At 32.8% G+C, this 15957-nt stretch overlaps 1 protein-coding gene across 2 annotated transcripts; it reads left to right on the top strand.

Annotated features, from left to right (window-relative positions):
• Positions 1-1264: 1264 nt before the first annotated feature.
• Positions 1265-15114, top strand: tap1 (transporter 1, ATP-binding cassette, sub-family B (MDR/TAP)). Of its 2 annotated transcripts, none has more exons than XM_073846708.1 (13): positions 1265-1477; positions 2884-3218; positions 3296-3485; positions 4772-4886; positions 5402-5532; positions 5616-5821; positions 7518-7715; positions 9139-9267; positions 9401-9589; positions 9879-10052; positions 10743-10902; positions 12015-12151; positions 13661-15114. In XM_073846708.1, the coding sequence occupies exons 2-13, from the start codon at positions 2892-2894 to the stop codon at positions 13892-13894; spliced, it is 2190 nt and encodes a 729-aa protein (XP_073702809.1). In that variant the 5' UTR covers positions 1265-1477; positions 2884-2891; the 3' UTR covers positions 13895-15114. The 2 variants fall into 2 exon arrangements, with proteins under 2 accessions (XP_073702809.1, XP_073702808.1); XM_073846707.1 differs by lacking the exon at positions 1265-1477 and adding an exon at positions 1544-1727.
• The last annotated feature ends 843 nt before the right edge of the window (positions 15115-15957 follow it).

Genomic DNA, 15957 nt, shown 5'->3' with positions numbered 1-15957 from the left:
TTAATAATTTTAGTCAGCAAGGATACATTAAGTTGATCAAAATTGACAATAAAGACATCATGTCAAGAAAGATATGTAAATATATACTATTAGTCACAGTTTTTTAATGTTTTTAAAGAAGTCTCTTATGCTCACCAAGCCTGCATTTATTTGCAAATAGTAATTTAATAATTTAAAATAACTAATTTTTATTTGAATATATTTTAAAATATAATTTATTCATGTGATTTCAAAGCTGAATTTTGATCCTTCATGACATTATTTTAATATGCTGATTTGCTGTTCAAGAAACATTTTATTATTATTATCATTATCTTTTTTATTATTATTATTATTATTATTAGTAGTAGTAGTAGTAGTATTAATATTTTAAAACAGTTTAGTACATTATCAGGATTCTTTGATGCATCAGTATTTATCTGAAATTAAAAGTTTTTTTAACATTGTAGACTATACCATTCAAAAGCTTGGAGTCAGTATAATTTTTTTTTTTTTTTTGGGGGGGGGGGGGGGGGGGAGAGAAATGATATAAATTAATACTTTTATTTAGCAAGGATGCTTTAAATTTAACAAAATTGACAAAAAAGACATTTATAACGTTACAAACGATTTCTACTTCAGATAAATGCTTTCCTTCGGAACTTTCTATTCATCAAAGAAACCTGACAAAATTCAACTCATCATAATAATAATAATAATAAAAATCAGAATATTAGAATTATTTCTGAAATATCATGTGACTGAAGTAATGATGCTAAAAATTCAGCTTTGAAATCACAGAAATAAATTACATTGTAAAAAATGTTCAAATAGAAAGCAGTTATTTTAAATCGTAAAAATATTTCTAAATTGTTACTGTTTTTGCTGTTCTTTGGATCAAATAAATCCAGGCTTGGTGTTTCTTTAAAAACATTTTTAACTGGTAGTGCATATATTCCACAAACATAATAAGCAGCAATTGTTAAGACTGATAATAAAAAGAAATGTTCAATAATCAGCATACTAGAATGATTTCTGAGTGATAACGTAACACTGATGCTAAAAACTCAAGTTTTGCATCTTGAAAAAATTACACTTGGTAAGTTGGCCATTTCTGACCAAACAGTATTGCAAATGCTGCATAACTTGTACCAGTTATCTGTATCCATCCTTCAAAATGAGAGAGTGGTTACACCAAATACTTATGAATATTAATTAAGTTACGCTATGGACGTTCCATTAAGGGGCGTTCACGTCCACGCACCGCGCTGCGCAACGTAAGCGAAGAGAGGCATTCATAACGTCTTAAACCAGGCACACTTGACTCGAGAGCCCTGACAAAACAGCGATACGAATCTCAACGGTCAAAGACTCCTGTTTACATTGGAGGACAGCGAAAGCTGTGCGGGACTTTTACAGACATTCAACGTTATTTATATAAAATAAATCCTCGTTGATTGGCCAGTTGCCTAGGAAAGCCTGCCATCCAACCAATGAGGTAAGATTACGTCGCTGCCGTCAAGTTACGTAATTAATATTCATTAGTTATGCTCAGATGGGATTTTCCTTGCAGATCTTACTTTCGGTTTCAGATTTGGACCCTGTGTGCATGTTACACGAGTAGTACTGCAATTTCTCTTGTTGTTAACTATTTTGTAAGATGTTACGTATTAAATAAATGTGTCGACGACATTGTAAGCTTTAATTCCTTACATTTTAAGCAGTTTTCAGTAGTATCGACTAACAAGGTAAGTACTGTATTTATGTTTCCTTCTTTCTCTTCAGTGACATTTTTGTTGTCCAAATGTTGTGCAGGGAAATCTTGAAGTTTACTCAGTCTTTGGATTAACCACAGCTTGGACTATTACTTTGTGATAAAATAGACTGTTAAGTAAGCAAAAACTCATTGAGCATAAATGAAAATAGGTTTAAGAGTGAAAGTGAAAGTGATTTTCTTATACGAAACCAATAACACAAAATAGCATTGTTTAACTTAACATGGTGGCATGATAATGACATGTTGTGATATCATAAACACTATTTGTGACCCTGGATCACAAAGCCTGTCGTCATAAGGGTCGATTTTTTGTTTAATTGAGATTTATACATCATCTGAAAGCTGAATAAATAAGCTTTTTTGATGTATGGTTTGTTAGAATAGTTCAATACTTGGCAACCTTTTAAAAAAAAGTAATCTGAGGGTGCAAAAAAAATCAAAATGCTGAGAAAATCACATTCTCACGTTCTTAGCAATGCACATTACTAATCAAATATTAAGTTTTGATATATTTATGGTAGAAAATGTATGAAATATCTTAATGCAACATGATCTTAATATCCTAATGATTTTTGACATAAAAGAAAAATCAATAATTTTGACCCATAAAATGTATCGTTGGCTTTTGCTACAAATATACCCGTGCTACTTATGACTGGTTTTGTGGTCCAGGGTCACTATGTTGGACACAACACATAAGCACACAAGCTGAAAAAATAAGCTTTCCATTGATGTATAGTTTGTTAGGATAGGACAATATTTGGCAGATATGCAGCTATTTTAAAAAAATGTAATCTGAGGATGCAAAAAAATCTAAATATTGAGAAAATCACCTTTAAAGTTGTGTAGGATAGGAAATAGGAAATTTACCAAATATCTTCATGGAACATGATCTATACTTTATATCCTGATGATTTTTTGCATAAAAGAAAAATCAATCATTTTTACTCATAAAATGTAATGTATTATTATTGCTACAAATATACCTGTGCTACTTATGTGTTAAGGTTTTGTGGTCCAGGATCACATTTTTTTGCACACACTACACTGGTTGTTACTAATTTTGCAAAATGTATGTTTTGTAATTTCATTTGGACTTGTTTTAAATGTTGTTTTCTCATTGGCAGAGCTGGATATGAAGGATAAGATGGCCGTGCCTCTGTTCGCCCTGTTGGCAGTATGTGTGGACGTATGTGCGGTGATGTTCATTGGTGCCATCCAGCTGTCCCCGTCCTTCATCAATAACACCTTCATCCTTGTGTGGGCCGGTGGGCTCCTCCGAACATCTCTCCTCCTCTTCATCTCCTTCACCTACACTGGCAGCCCGGCCTGGACGAGAGGATTCGAGGGGGTGCAGACGGCTATAATTCATGGTCTTCTCTATCCAGTGTATATTTCTTTCCTCTGGGCTTGTGACAGGTCTACAGTGGAGCTGGTGTGGGGTTGGCACACCTGTCAAGGGGTAAGAAGTGTTGTAATACATTTAAATATCAGGTGTGAAGATACAGTGACATTTCATATGTGTGCATTGTATTTCAGCTCTTGCAGGGCTATGCGGTGTTGGCTTTGTCTCTGTTGCTGTGGAAGCGACATGTTCCCACTCTTCTCCCGACAGCCAAAAAGGAGAAAACAGAGCAGAAGGCTTCACTGCAAAGGCTGCTGGGATACATGAAGCCTTTTAGTGCACGCTTTGCAGCCGTCTTTTTCTTCGTGGTTATTTCTTCATTAGGTAAAAATGAGCCTATGTGTTGTGTCATATAGGTGTGACCCTGGACCACCAGCCAGTCTTAAGTAACATGGGTATATTTGTAGCAATAGCCATTAATACATTGTATGGGTCAATTTTTCTTTTATGCCAAAAATCATTAGGATATTAAATAAAGATCATGTTCCATGAATATATTTAATACATTGTCTACCGTAAATATATCAAAACTTAATTTTTGATTAGTAAAATGCATTGCTAAGGACTTCATTTGGACAACTTTAAAGGCAATTTTCACAATATTTAGATTTTTTTTACACCCTCAGATTCTAGATTTTCAAATAGTTGTATCTCGGCCAAATATTGTCCTATCCTAACAAACCATACATCAAAAAAAGCTTATTTAATCAGCTTTCAGATGGTGTATAAATCTCAATTTCAAACTGGTTTTGTGGAAGAGGGTCACATACAAATGTGCGTCTTCTATTAAATTGTATGAGTCTGATTTGGCCGTTCTGCAAAAAAAATAGCAATAGAGCAGGCAGTTCCAGTTAAAATGAAAAAGCTAGCTACATATTTTACATACATGTAGAAAACAGTTTAGGGAAATACATAGTAAAAATTAATATTATAAATATTTTAAAGTATTGTGTGCAAATATTTAATTGATATTTTTTATATATATGCAATAATTTATTTATTAAAATCAAATGTATGATATTAAATATAAATATAATTATATAAGCATATTAAATATAAAAATATATTTAATCAGTTTTTCTATTTATTTCAATCAAAACTATACATTTATGGAATGTCATTTTGCTTCTTTTTTTGCCTTTTTTTTTTTTTTTACAAATTTCCTCAGCATTTTCACAGACAAGGGTTTTTTTCTTAAATACATTTGAGTACAAAACAAATTGTCTATAAAATAGCTGTTCTGCCATCTGCCTTTATGATCTGTAAATAATTACCTTGAAATCTAGCCTTTAGTGTCATTTAAAACTAGTCTGACAAGTGAAAGAAAGTTAAATGTGCTCTAATGTTACTTTTAGTTTCACTTTGTTCATGTTTGCTCTGATATTTGTTCAGCACACAAAATCATGCCAAGTTTGCAAACAAACTAAACATGGGCTTTTCAGCAACTACAGTATATTGAACATATTGACTATATTGACTTTTGAATGTTTTGATTGCAGAATAATGTGGGTCAGTGATCATAAAACTTGTACTGTATTTTGTCTGTAAGCAAATTAGAAGATATAGATGTGAATGTTAACATGAAAGTTTTCATGCATGTTGTCCTGCAGGTGAAATGGCGATTCCTCATTACACTGGTAAAATGACAGACTGGATCATGAATGAAGATGAACCCGAGGCTTTTAACCACGCTATCACTGTCATGACACTGATGACCATAATGAGGTAAGACTAAAAAGACAATCTTTTACACTACTGTTCAAAAGATTTTTGTATGTAGCAAAGATGCATTACTTTTACTATAATAATGTCACAAAAGATTTCTATTTAAAATGAATTATGTTTTTAAAGAATATTAAAATAATGTAGAAAAAAATCATCCTTGATAATAAGTAGCAAATAAGCATATTAGAATGATTTCTGAAGGATCATATGTCACTAAACGCTAGAGTAATAATGCTGAAAATTCAGCTTTGCATCACAGTAATAAATTACATTTTACAGTATTCAAATAGAAAACAGTTATTTTAAATTGTAATATTTCATAATATTACAGCTTTTACTCTATTTTCAATCAAATACATGCAGCCTTGGTGAGCATAAGAGACTTCAAAAACATTAAAAAAAACTTACTGGCCCCACACTTTTGAACAGTAGTTTAGGCTTTTGCAGGAAATGGAAGCTTCTCAAATGCATTAAAGATAAATGCACATCTCAGGATTTCCACCTGTTTTCTGCAGTGCTGTGTGTGAGTTTGTATGTGACCTCATCTACAACATTACCATGAGCCGAATACACACATTCATCCAAGGACTCGTCTTCCAGTCTGTGCTGAAACAAGATATTGCATTCTTCGATAAATCTTCCACAGGTAAAACTGCAAACATATTACATTAGTGCTGGTTTTTGAAAAGTGGTGTCTTATCATATAATTGTTACCGGTTTCCTGTTCAGGGGACATTGTATCTCGCATCACCACTGACACCAACACCATGAGTGAGTCTCTGAGTGAGAAGTTGAGTCTGCTCATGTGGTACTTCATGCGTATCATCTTCCTGTCGGGCTCCATGCTGCTGCTCTCCCCCAGGCTGACCATCTTCACCATACTCGGCCTACCCATCATCTGGATCATTCCAGAATTTTCTGGCCAGTTTTACCAGGTAAGATTGAGATTAATCCTACAGTTGAGTTCAAAAGTTTACATACACCTTGAAGAATTTAATTATTTGACCAAAGTAAGAGGGATCATACAAAATGCATGTAATTTTTTTTATTTAGTACTGACCTGAAGAAGATATTTCACACAAAAGATGTTTACATATAGTCCACAAGAAATGACACTGTTCAAAAGTTTACATACACTTGATTCTTAATACGGTGTTGTTAGCTGAATGATCCCCAGCTGTTTTTATTGTTTAGTGATAGTTGTTCATGAGTCCCTTATTTGTCCTGAACAGTTAAAATGCCTGCTGTTCTTCAGAAAAATCCATCAGACTGCAAAAAAATGCTTTTCAAAAAAAAAAAAAAAGTTAAAATTAAGTAAGTTTTTGCTTTGAACAACCTGCCAATGCGGGTAAGCAAAATAAGTTTTCTGATTAAAAATGATTATTTTTCTTACCCACTGGCAGATTATTTTGCTTGTTTTAAGCAAAACTCACTTAGTTTTGACTTCTTTTTTTCTGAAAACAAGACTATAATTTCTACTTGTCTAGAAAATCCTTCTTGATTTACAAATATTTAGATATTTTGGCTGGAAACAAGAGAAAATAATCTAAATAAGAAAAGCATTTTTTTGCAGTGCAGGTCCTAGAAATATTTTGTTTTTTCAGCATTTTTGTATATTTGAACCCTTTCCGATAATGACTGTGTGATTTTGAGATCAATCTTTTCACACTGAGGACAACTGAGGGACTCATATGCAACTATTACAGAAGGTTCAAACACTCACTGATTGCTCAGAAGGAAAAACAATGCATTAAGAGCCATTAAGGGGTGAAAACTTTTTTAATTTGAAGATCAGGGTTAAGTTGAACATATTTTGTCCTCTGGGAAACATGTAAGTATCTTCTGTAGCTTCCAAAGGGCAGTATTAAATGAAAAAATATGATATTTAAGTTGTAAAGTTTACACCCCTGGCTCTTAATGTATGTTTTTTCCTTCTGGAGCATCAGTAATTGCACATCTTCATTCTTTTCAGAAGTTTTCACCCCCTTGTCTTAATTCATTGTGTTTCTTTCTGGAGCATCAGTGAGTGTTTGAACCTTCTGTAATAGTTGCATATGAGTCTCTCAGTTGTCCTCAGTGTGAAAAGATGGATCTCAAAATCATACAATCGTTGTTGGAAAGGGTTCAAATACACAAAAATGCTGAAAATCCAAAGAATTTGTGGGACCACCTGATGGATTTTTCTGAAGAACAGCGGGCACTTTAATTGTCTCAAGAACAACTATCACTAAAAAAAAACAAACCAAAAAAAACAGCTGTGGATCATTCAAGTAACAACACAGTATTAAGAATCAAGCATAATTGTGAACAGGGTAATGTCTATAAATCTTGTGGACTATATGTAAATGTCTTTTATGTGAAATATCTTCAATATATTACAACTAAATAAAAAATAACATGTATGTTGTATGATCCCTCTTGTCTCCTCTTAAGTCTCCTGTGGAAATAAATCACACAAAAAGTCAGCACAATGAATGTGCATAAAAAAATAGGCTAATTTTTAATCTTGCAATGATTTTGTGTTGGGTATGCTAAAGTTTCCAGTGACACCTTCAGATCAGCAGGTTTTTTTAGTTCATCAGGTTCATCGAGAGCATTTGTGTTGATCTGTGATGATGTTTTTCCCCACAGAAACTTTCTAAACAAGTGCAAGAATCTCTCGCCAAGGCCAATGATGTTGCCACGGAAACCTTCTCTTCCATGAAAACAGTGAGGAGCTTTGCAAACGAGGACGGAGAGACCGAAAGGTACAGAAAGTGCTTGGAGGACACGTACGCACTGAACAAAGTGGAAGCCGCTGCATACGCTGCCTCAACTTGGACCAATAGTGTAAGTATTTTATTGGTATACTGACGACCTTTGATTGGGCCCTCTATATTTTGGACAGTAAGGGTTTTAATAAAGTTTCTTCTGCTCATCAAGCCTGCATTTATCCAAGTCCAAAAGTACAGCAAAAACAAACAAATTTTAAAATGTTTACTATTTAAAATAACTTTTCTATTTTAATATATTTTAAAATGTAATTTATTCCTGTGATTTCAAAGCTGAATTTTTAGCATCATTACGCCAGTTTTCAGTGTCACATGATCCTTCAGAAATCCTTCTAATATTCTGATTTGCTGCACAAAAAACAATTATTATTATTATTATTATTATCATCATTATGCTGAAAACAGCAGTACAAATTTAAGTTTGTTTGATGAATAGAAAGTTCAGAAGAACAGCATTTATCTGAAATATAAATCTTTTGTAACATTATTAAATGTCTTTATCGTCACTTTTGATCAATTTAAAGCATCCTTGCTAAAACAAAATTATACTGGCTTCAAGCTTTTGAATGGTATAGTGTATAATGTTACAAAAGCTTTTTATTTCAGATAAATGCTGATCTTTAGATCTTTCTATTCATCGAAGAATCCTAAAAAATACTATTCTTGTTACGGTGCGGTGCTGGATGAGACGAGACGATTCACGATTTAACAAACACAAAGTCTTTTAATATAATCCAAGGAACTGACAGATCAGGAACACGAAGAATCTCCACACACCAAACGTAAAACATCAAGCAAAGACCGACAGTAAACTCAACTCAAAGACAGGCTTATGAAGGGTGACTAATTACAAAGACAGGTGACACAGATAACAAGGACTAAACCAAAGCAGACAGATTAACGGGGGGAGACAATGGGAGAAACCAAATACATGACATGACTATGACAATTCTGTTTTAAATATTAATAATAATTAAAAAATGTTTCTTGAACAGCAAATCAGCATATTTGATTTCTAAAGGATCATGTGACATTGAAGAATGGAGTAATGATGCTAAAAATTCAGCTTTGATCACAGGAAAAAAAAAATATTCAAACAGAAAGCAGTTTTTTTAAATTGTAAAAATATTTAAATTTTTTTGCTCTTTTTGCTGTACTTTGGATCAAATGAATCCAGACTTGGTGAGCAGAAGAGACTTATTTACAAAACACTAAAAATCTTACTGTCGAGAAACTTTTGACTGCTAGTGTATAAATATGTTTCAACCTTTTTTTCTGAAAAGTCAATTTGATTTAAAAAATAATTTTTTTATTTTATTTTTTTTATTTGACCCAACGGACCTCAATCAAGTCTTTATAACAAAAAGTATGGGCACCTCTGTTTTAGAAGAACTGCTTTGTATATTAAAGCAGTTTGCATGAATATATACACCGTATTTCTAATGCATCTTGAAGTTTGAAATCAAATGTGCATTTTTCAGATGTCCAGTCTGGCTTTGAAAGTCAGTATACTATACTATGGAGGACGGCTTGTGACCGGAAGTGACGTCAGCAGCGGTGATCTGGTGTCCTTTGTGCTATACGAGCTTCAATTCACATCAGCTGTGGAGGTAAGCCTTTAGATACTGCCTGTTTGTCCATCAAGCATCACTAGTTAAACAAAACACTAAGTATTAACCTTTTAGTACTAAACACCACTTTTAGTTTGGCTTTTGTGGCTTTAAACTGTCTCTTCTATCACAGGTACTGATGTCATATTGGCCGCATGTCAAGAAGGCAGTCGGTGCTTCAGAGAAAATCTTTGAGTATGTCGACAGAACGCCTGATATTCCTCCAGATGGGTCCCTCGCTCCTAAAATTCTAAAAGGACATGTGCAATTCAAAAATATCACCTTTGCTTATCCAAAGCGACCAGACACAAATGTGCTGAAGGTGTGTATTGAAAAATCGCAGTAAAATGTCCTAATATGGTTCACAAAATCAAAAGAAAGAAATAAGGAATCATGTTTTGCTCATAGAAAATTAAGTCTGTTTAGTGTTATAACAATGACATGACAAAGACATTTTAATATTTTTATTACTGTTTTGCAATGAAAAAACTCTCATTCTCAAAGCTGTAATGGCAGTTATGTATTAAATTGTAAATTATTTATACAGTTATAAATATTATAAATTGTATTTTTTCTTTTATTTAAAAAAAAAATGTGATTGGTCTTTCTAGAATGTTTCTATCGAGCTAAAGCCAGGCCAGATCACGGCTCTAGTGGGTCCATCCGGTTCTGGAAAAAGCACTATTGTGAGTTTGCTGGAGAGATTTTACCAGCCTAAAAATGGGGAGATTTTATTAGACCAGAAGCCACTGCTGGAGTACAAGGATCAATATCTACATGAGAAGGTAATCCTATTATTTTCTATATACACTCTCAGAAAAAAGGTACAAAAGCTGTCACTGGGGTGTCACTGTCACCCTTTCAAAAGGTACACTTTGTACCTTATTTATGCCTAAAGGATGCATAGTAGTAGCTTATACTAAGGTATATATGTGACCCTGGAACACAAAACCATAAGGGTCACGTTTTATACATCTGAAAGCTGAATGAATAAGCTTTCCATTGATGTATGATTTGTTAGGATAGGACAATATTTGGATATGTTAGGATAAAACAAATCTGAGGCTGCAAAAAAATCTAAATATTGAGAAAACTGCCTTAAAGTTGTACAAATGTAGTTCTTTGCAATGCATATTACTAATCAGAAATTAAGTTTTGATATACTAACGGTAGGGAATTTACAAAATATCTTCATGGAACATGATCTTTACTTTAAATCCTAATGATTTTGGCATAAAAGAAAAATTTATAATTTTGACCCATACAGTCTTAAGTACCGGTGCTAAAGGTTTTGTGCTCCAGAGTCACATAAAAGTACCTAAATGGTACATTTTAGTACCTTTTAAAAAGGGTACTGTCCTCGTAACAGCTTTTGTACCTTTTTTCTGAGAGTGTACTGATAGCTGCATCTGTAAAAATAAAAGTGACTGATTATTTTTTGTTTGCTGACCTTGTTTAATCTCCACCCTTTTCAGATTAGTGTGGTGTCACAGGAGCCAGTTTTGTTCGCTCGGTCGGTGCGGGAAAACATCAAATATGGCAAAGAAAATGCCTCGGATGAAGAAATGCGTGCTGCTGCCAAGCAGGCCAATGCAGATGATTTCATTAACAGTTTACCTAATGGATATGACACAGGTGAGTCTTAAAGTAATAGTTCATCATAAAATGAAAATTTGCTGAAAATGTATTCACCCTCAAGTCTGAGATAAAACTCACAATTCTGACTTTTTTTCACTCAAATGCGAGTTTGTATCTCAAAATTCTGACTTCTTTTTTTATACAAAATCAATTCTGACTTTTTCCTCAAAATTGGGTGATATAAACTTGCAATTGCAAGAAATAATATCAGAATTGCGAGATATAAGCTCAGAATTCAGACTTTTTTTCTCAGAAATTGATGATATTGTGAGAAATAATTTTTCTCACAAATGCAAGTTTGTATCTCGCAATTCTTTTTTCTCACAATTGTGAGTTTGTATCTCACAAATCCGACTTTTTTCCCTCACAATTGCAAGTTTGTATCACAATTCTGACTTTTTTTCAGAATTGGGTGATATAAACTCACAATTGTGAGAAATAAAGTCAGAATTGCAATATAAACTCAGAATTCTGACCTTTTGGATGATATGGATGATAAATGGATGATAAAATGCATTTTTTGCATTTACTTGTACTTTTACTTTCAATACTTAAGTACATTTAAGAATTAAAAAATACTTTTTGTACTTAAGTATAATAAATATCACGTACTTAAAGACTTTTACTCAAGTAATATTCTAAATGGTGAATTTTACTTCTACCAAAGTTGTTTTCTTGTAAGATATCTGTACTTTTACTTAAGTATGGCTTTCACTGCTCACCAATGAATCCTGTGTTGTGAATGGGTGCCATCAGAATTTTTATCGGTGAAAAGTCTATTTTCTATTGTCCTCTCACATCAAAAACCTCTAAAATATTTGTTTACAACTGTTTTAGACAGATTTAGCTTGTTTTATCTGTGCAAATCTCTCTCCTGATTCAGACTTATTCATACGAGAAAGCAATATTATGGATAGAGGACTCATATTTTAGCCATAAACAGCTGTTTTATGTTAAAAACCTCTTATTTATTGATGGATTTGTTGATTATTGTGATGTTTTTATTAGCTGTTTGGACTCTCATTCTAATGGCACCCATTCACTGCAGAGGATCCATTGGTGAGCTTTTAAAGTTGGTTGAAAGTTACACGTTTTTTGGTGTTTCTCAGAGGCTGGAGAGAAAGGAGGTCAGGTCTCCGGAGGTCAGAAGCAGCGTATCGCCATTGCTAGAGCTCTGATTCAGAAACCGAAGATTTTAGTGCTGGATGATGCTACAAGCTCCCTGGACACGGAGAGTGAACACAGGGTAAGAGGCACACTTATTAATGCCATATACACCATAAAAACAACCACCTTTGAAAAAGCTGAAAAACTTGTACATTAGGGCTCATGTGTTGAATACTAATTAAGCAGCATTGTGTTTTCTTTTCCTTTCATCGAAATACATTTTTGCAAAACCCACTTAAATGTATCTAATAGGTTAATAAATGTTTGTAGTTTACATCTCTGACTTAAATTTCAGTAGTAATTATTTCAATTATTTTTTGTGAATCAGCTGCCTAAACTGTCTAAGCAAGCTGCCTTAATGAATTGATTTAAAACTCTGTTTAATGAGTAATTTGCTGTTTATTTTTTTTAATCTGTTTTCCAAAACTGGCTGCTTGGTTGAAATGATAGAAACATTTTAAGGCATTTGATAGTGAATACATACAGTTGAGGTCAAACGTTTACATACATTGCAAAATCTGTAAAATGGTCATATTTACCATTTCGTATTACCATAATGGTATTTATTTTATCTAAATAAGAGGGATCATACAAATGAAAAATGCAAGTCTACAAGAGAAAATAAAAGTTGAATTTATAAAACGACCTTGTTCAAAAGTTTACATCCCCTTGATTCTTAATACTGTGTTCTTACCTGAATGATCCACAGCTGAATTTTGTTTAGTGATAGTTGTTCATGAGTCCCTTGTTTGTCCAGAAACTTGCTGTTTGTCAGAAAAAGCCCCAAAATTCCCAAAATTTGAGATCTATCTTTTCACATTGAGCACAACTAAGGGAGGGGGGTTGTTACAATTTTTCAGGGTAAATTTAACTTATTTTGTCTTCTGGGAAACATGTAAGTATTTGCTGTAGCTTCAGAAAGGCCTGTACTAAATAGAAGAAATATGATATTTAGGCAAAATAAAATTAAAAAATACACATCTTCATTAATTTCAAAAGTTTTCTTGATTTGTCTTAATTTGTTGTTTTTGTTTCTGGAGCATCATTGAGCGTTTGAACCTTCTGTAATAGTTGCATATGAGTCCCTCAGTTGTTCTCAGTGTGAAAAGATGGATCTCAAAATCATACAGTCATTGCTGGAAAGGGTTCAAATACACAAAAATGCTGGAAAACCAAAGATCTTGTCTGATAAACAGTAGGCATTTTACCTGTTCAGGACAGACAAGGGACTCATGAACAAGTATCACTAAACAAAAAGCTGTGGATCACTCAGGTAAAAACACAAGTGTATGTAAACTTTTGAACAGGGTCATTTTTATTAATTCAACTATTATTTTCTCTTGAGGACTATATGTGAACATCTTTTATGTGACGTATCTTATTCAGGTCAGTACTAAATAAAAAATAATATGTATTTTGTATGATCTCTATTATTTTGGTAAAATAATTTTACATTTTGCGGATTCGGCAGGGTGTATGTAAACTTTTGACCTCAACTTATACCGAATATCACCTTTGTGTCTTTGATTTGTGGCTCCTTGGGTGTGATTTTAACTCTGATCTTGGCTTCTCGTCCACTTCTTCTCAGGTGTACAGTGCTCTGCAGAAGGAGCCAAAGAACTATACAGTGCTGCTCATCACTCATAGACTGAGCGGAGTGGATAAGGCAGATCACATCATCTTCCTCCGAGACGGGGAAGTGGCCGAGGAAGGGACACATGATCAACTGCTGGCCAAAGATGGATTCTATGCAGAGTTTGTGAAACAACAAAATACTTCAATCCAACGCAACACAGAAGACGTTACAAACTCCAGCCAATGATTTAGACCAGCTGCTCTACAGTTAGTCTCAGCTGTTATATGATCCCAGCACAAATCAGATTACAATTTTTTGCATTTTTTTCTCCATTAGCACATATTTCTCAGCTTTTCAATTATGCAGATGCTACTAGTATTTTTAAATTAGGTGTAAATATCACAAAATATACGAGAAAAGGTATGGGTGAATCTCACTAAAATATGTCCAGGTTTTCCCCCACATTAAAATTATATTTTGCACATAAGCCTTATATGTGAACCTACACCACAAAAGCAGTCTTATGTATCACGGGTATATTTGCAGCAATAGCTAAAAAACATTGTTTGTGACAAAATTATAAATTTTTCCTTTATGCCAAAAATCATTTGGATATTAAGATCATGTTCCATGAAGATATTTACTGTGTAAACATAATAAAACTTAATTTTTGATTAGTAATATGCATTGCTAAGAACTTCATTTGGACAACTTTAGAGCCAATTTTCTCAGTATTTAGATTTTTTGCACCCTCAGATTGCAGATTTTCAAATAGCTGTATCCAAATATCATGAACATTAATGAAAGCATATTCATTCAGCTTTCAGATGATGTATAACTGACCCTTATGACTCATTTTGTGGTTCAAGGTCACATTTAATAAAATGCCTTAAAATGTGTTACATGCACAAAAAATAAATACTGCACAAATATTATATTTCTTAATGTTTACAAGAGTATCCATTGGACATGTATTATATTTCCCATGTATTATGTAATGCAGAGCATTCAATTGCACAGTTGTATTTTTAGTTGCACTAAATACATTTTATATTTGGATTAAAATTAAGATTCTTTCCTTTTCTTTTCCTTTTTTATTTATATTTATCATCTTCCTTTTTATTCCTGGATAAAATAAGTCCTGTTCTTGACATGTTTCCTGAGACTCACCCATATACTGTTAGCCAGGTCTTAGTAAATCACTTGCAGTACACTTTCACTTTTTGCAAAGAACCTCAACCATTATTTTTTTGGTTATGGTACTTGTGTTTTTCTCTGTTTAAAAAAATGAAAAACATGTTCATGTTGTTAATAAATGCAGTGCTTTGTAATTTTCATTAATATTGCATTTATAAACATTACTGCGTATAAGATGTAGATTATAGACATGTTATGTGTTGGCCTAATAATGTTTAATAATGATCTGTTAATGAAAATAATAATAAAGTGCTACCAATGAACATTTATTTAAAAAAATGTCCATAATCTTTGATTTCATACCCTCTTAAGACATTTTGAGACTATTGATAATTGAAAAAAAAACATCCTGTAGTGCTAAAATAACCCATATTCATACAGACTTGCATTGTAGCACACATTCATACAAAGTAAAAGTAAATAGGTAAATCTGAAACAGAATTTTGCAGAATATACATATATTTCAAAGTCTAAAAGATTAAAAAAAACTTTTGAGCATCTCGATATTTGGAAATTGAGGGTTAGAAGGGTACATTTTTGCTTACGAATATTAAACTTGGAGGTTGATATACAGTCAAAACAAAATTTATTCAGACAACTTCAACATTTCTCACATTATTTTCACAGTTTTTTGCTATGGTTTAGAAAATGGTAATAAAATATGACAAGAACTCATGAGTTAAAGTGTCTCAGAACAAATTCATTTTTATGATGTCAGATAACTTTGATAGAAAGGTAGGCTGTGTAATGGGTTACAATCAACCAAAAATTCCATAGAAACATAAGAACTTTTAGTATGACAATATTTACACAACTATCAATACTTTGTTGATCAATTACCAATATGCTTATTTTTTTGCTTTTTTGTTCACTCTGTAATGTAAAAAGGTTGCATTAGCAATTTCAAGAAAAAACACTAAGGTCAAATAAAAGTGTCTAAATAATTTTTTGTACTGGTTGTCCACTGTATGAATAATTATTGGATGTAATATGTCACCGTTTACTTGCATAAACGAGTGTCCTGCAGCCGCTAGTAAAAAAAAAAAAAAAAAAAAAAAAAATCATATCTAGTTTCTAAATAATATTTGGTTTCAAAATAAATAATGATATTA

Source organism: Garra rufa, chromosome 9, assembly GCF_049309525.1.
Source record: "Garra rufa chromosome 9, GarRuf1.0, whole genome shotgun sequence".
In the NCBI taxonomy this organism is placed as follows: domain Eukaryota; kingdom Metazoa; phylum Chordata; class Actinopteri; order Cypriniformes; family Cyprinidae; genus Garra; species Garra rufa.
Note: the sequence above shows the minus strand (reverse complement) of the source record. Positions and strands in the feature narration are given on the sequence as shown.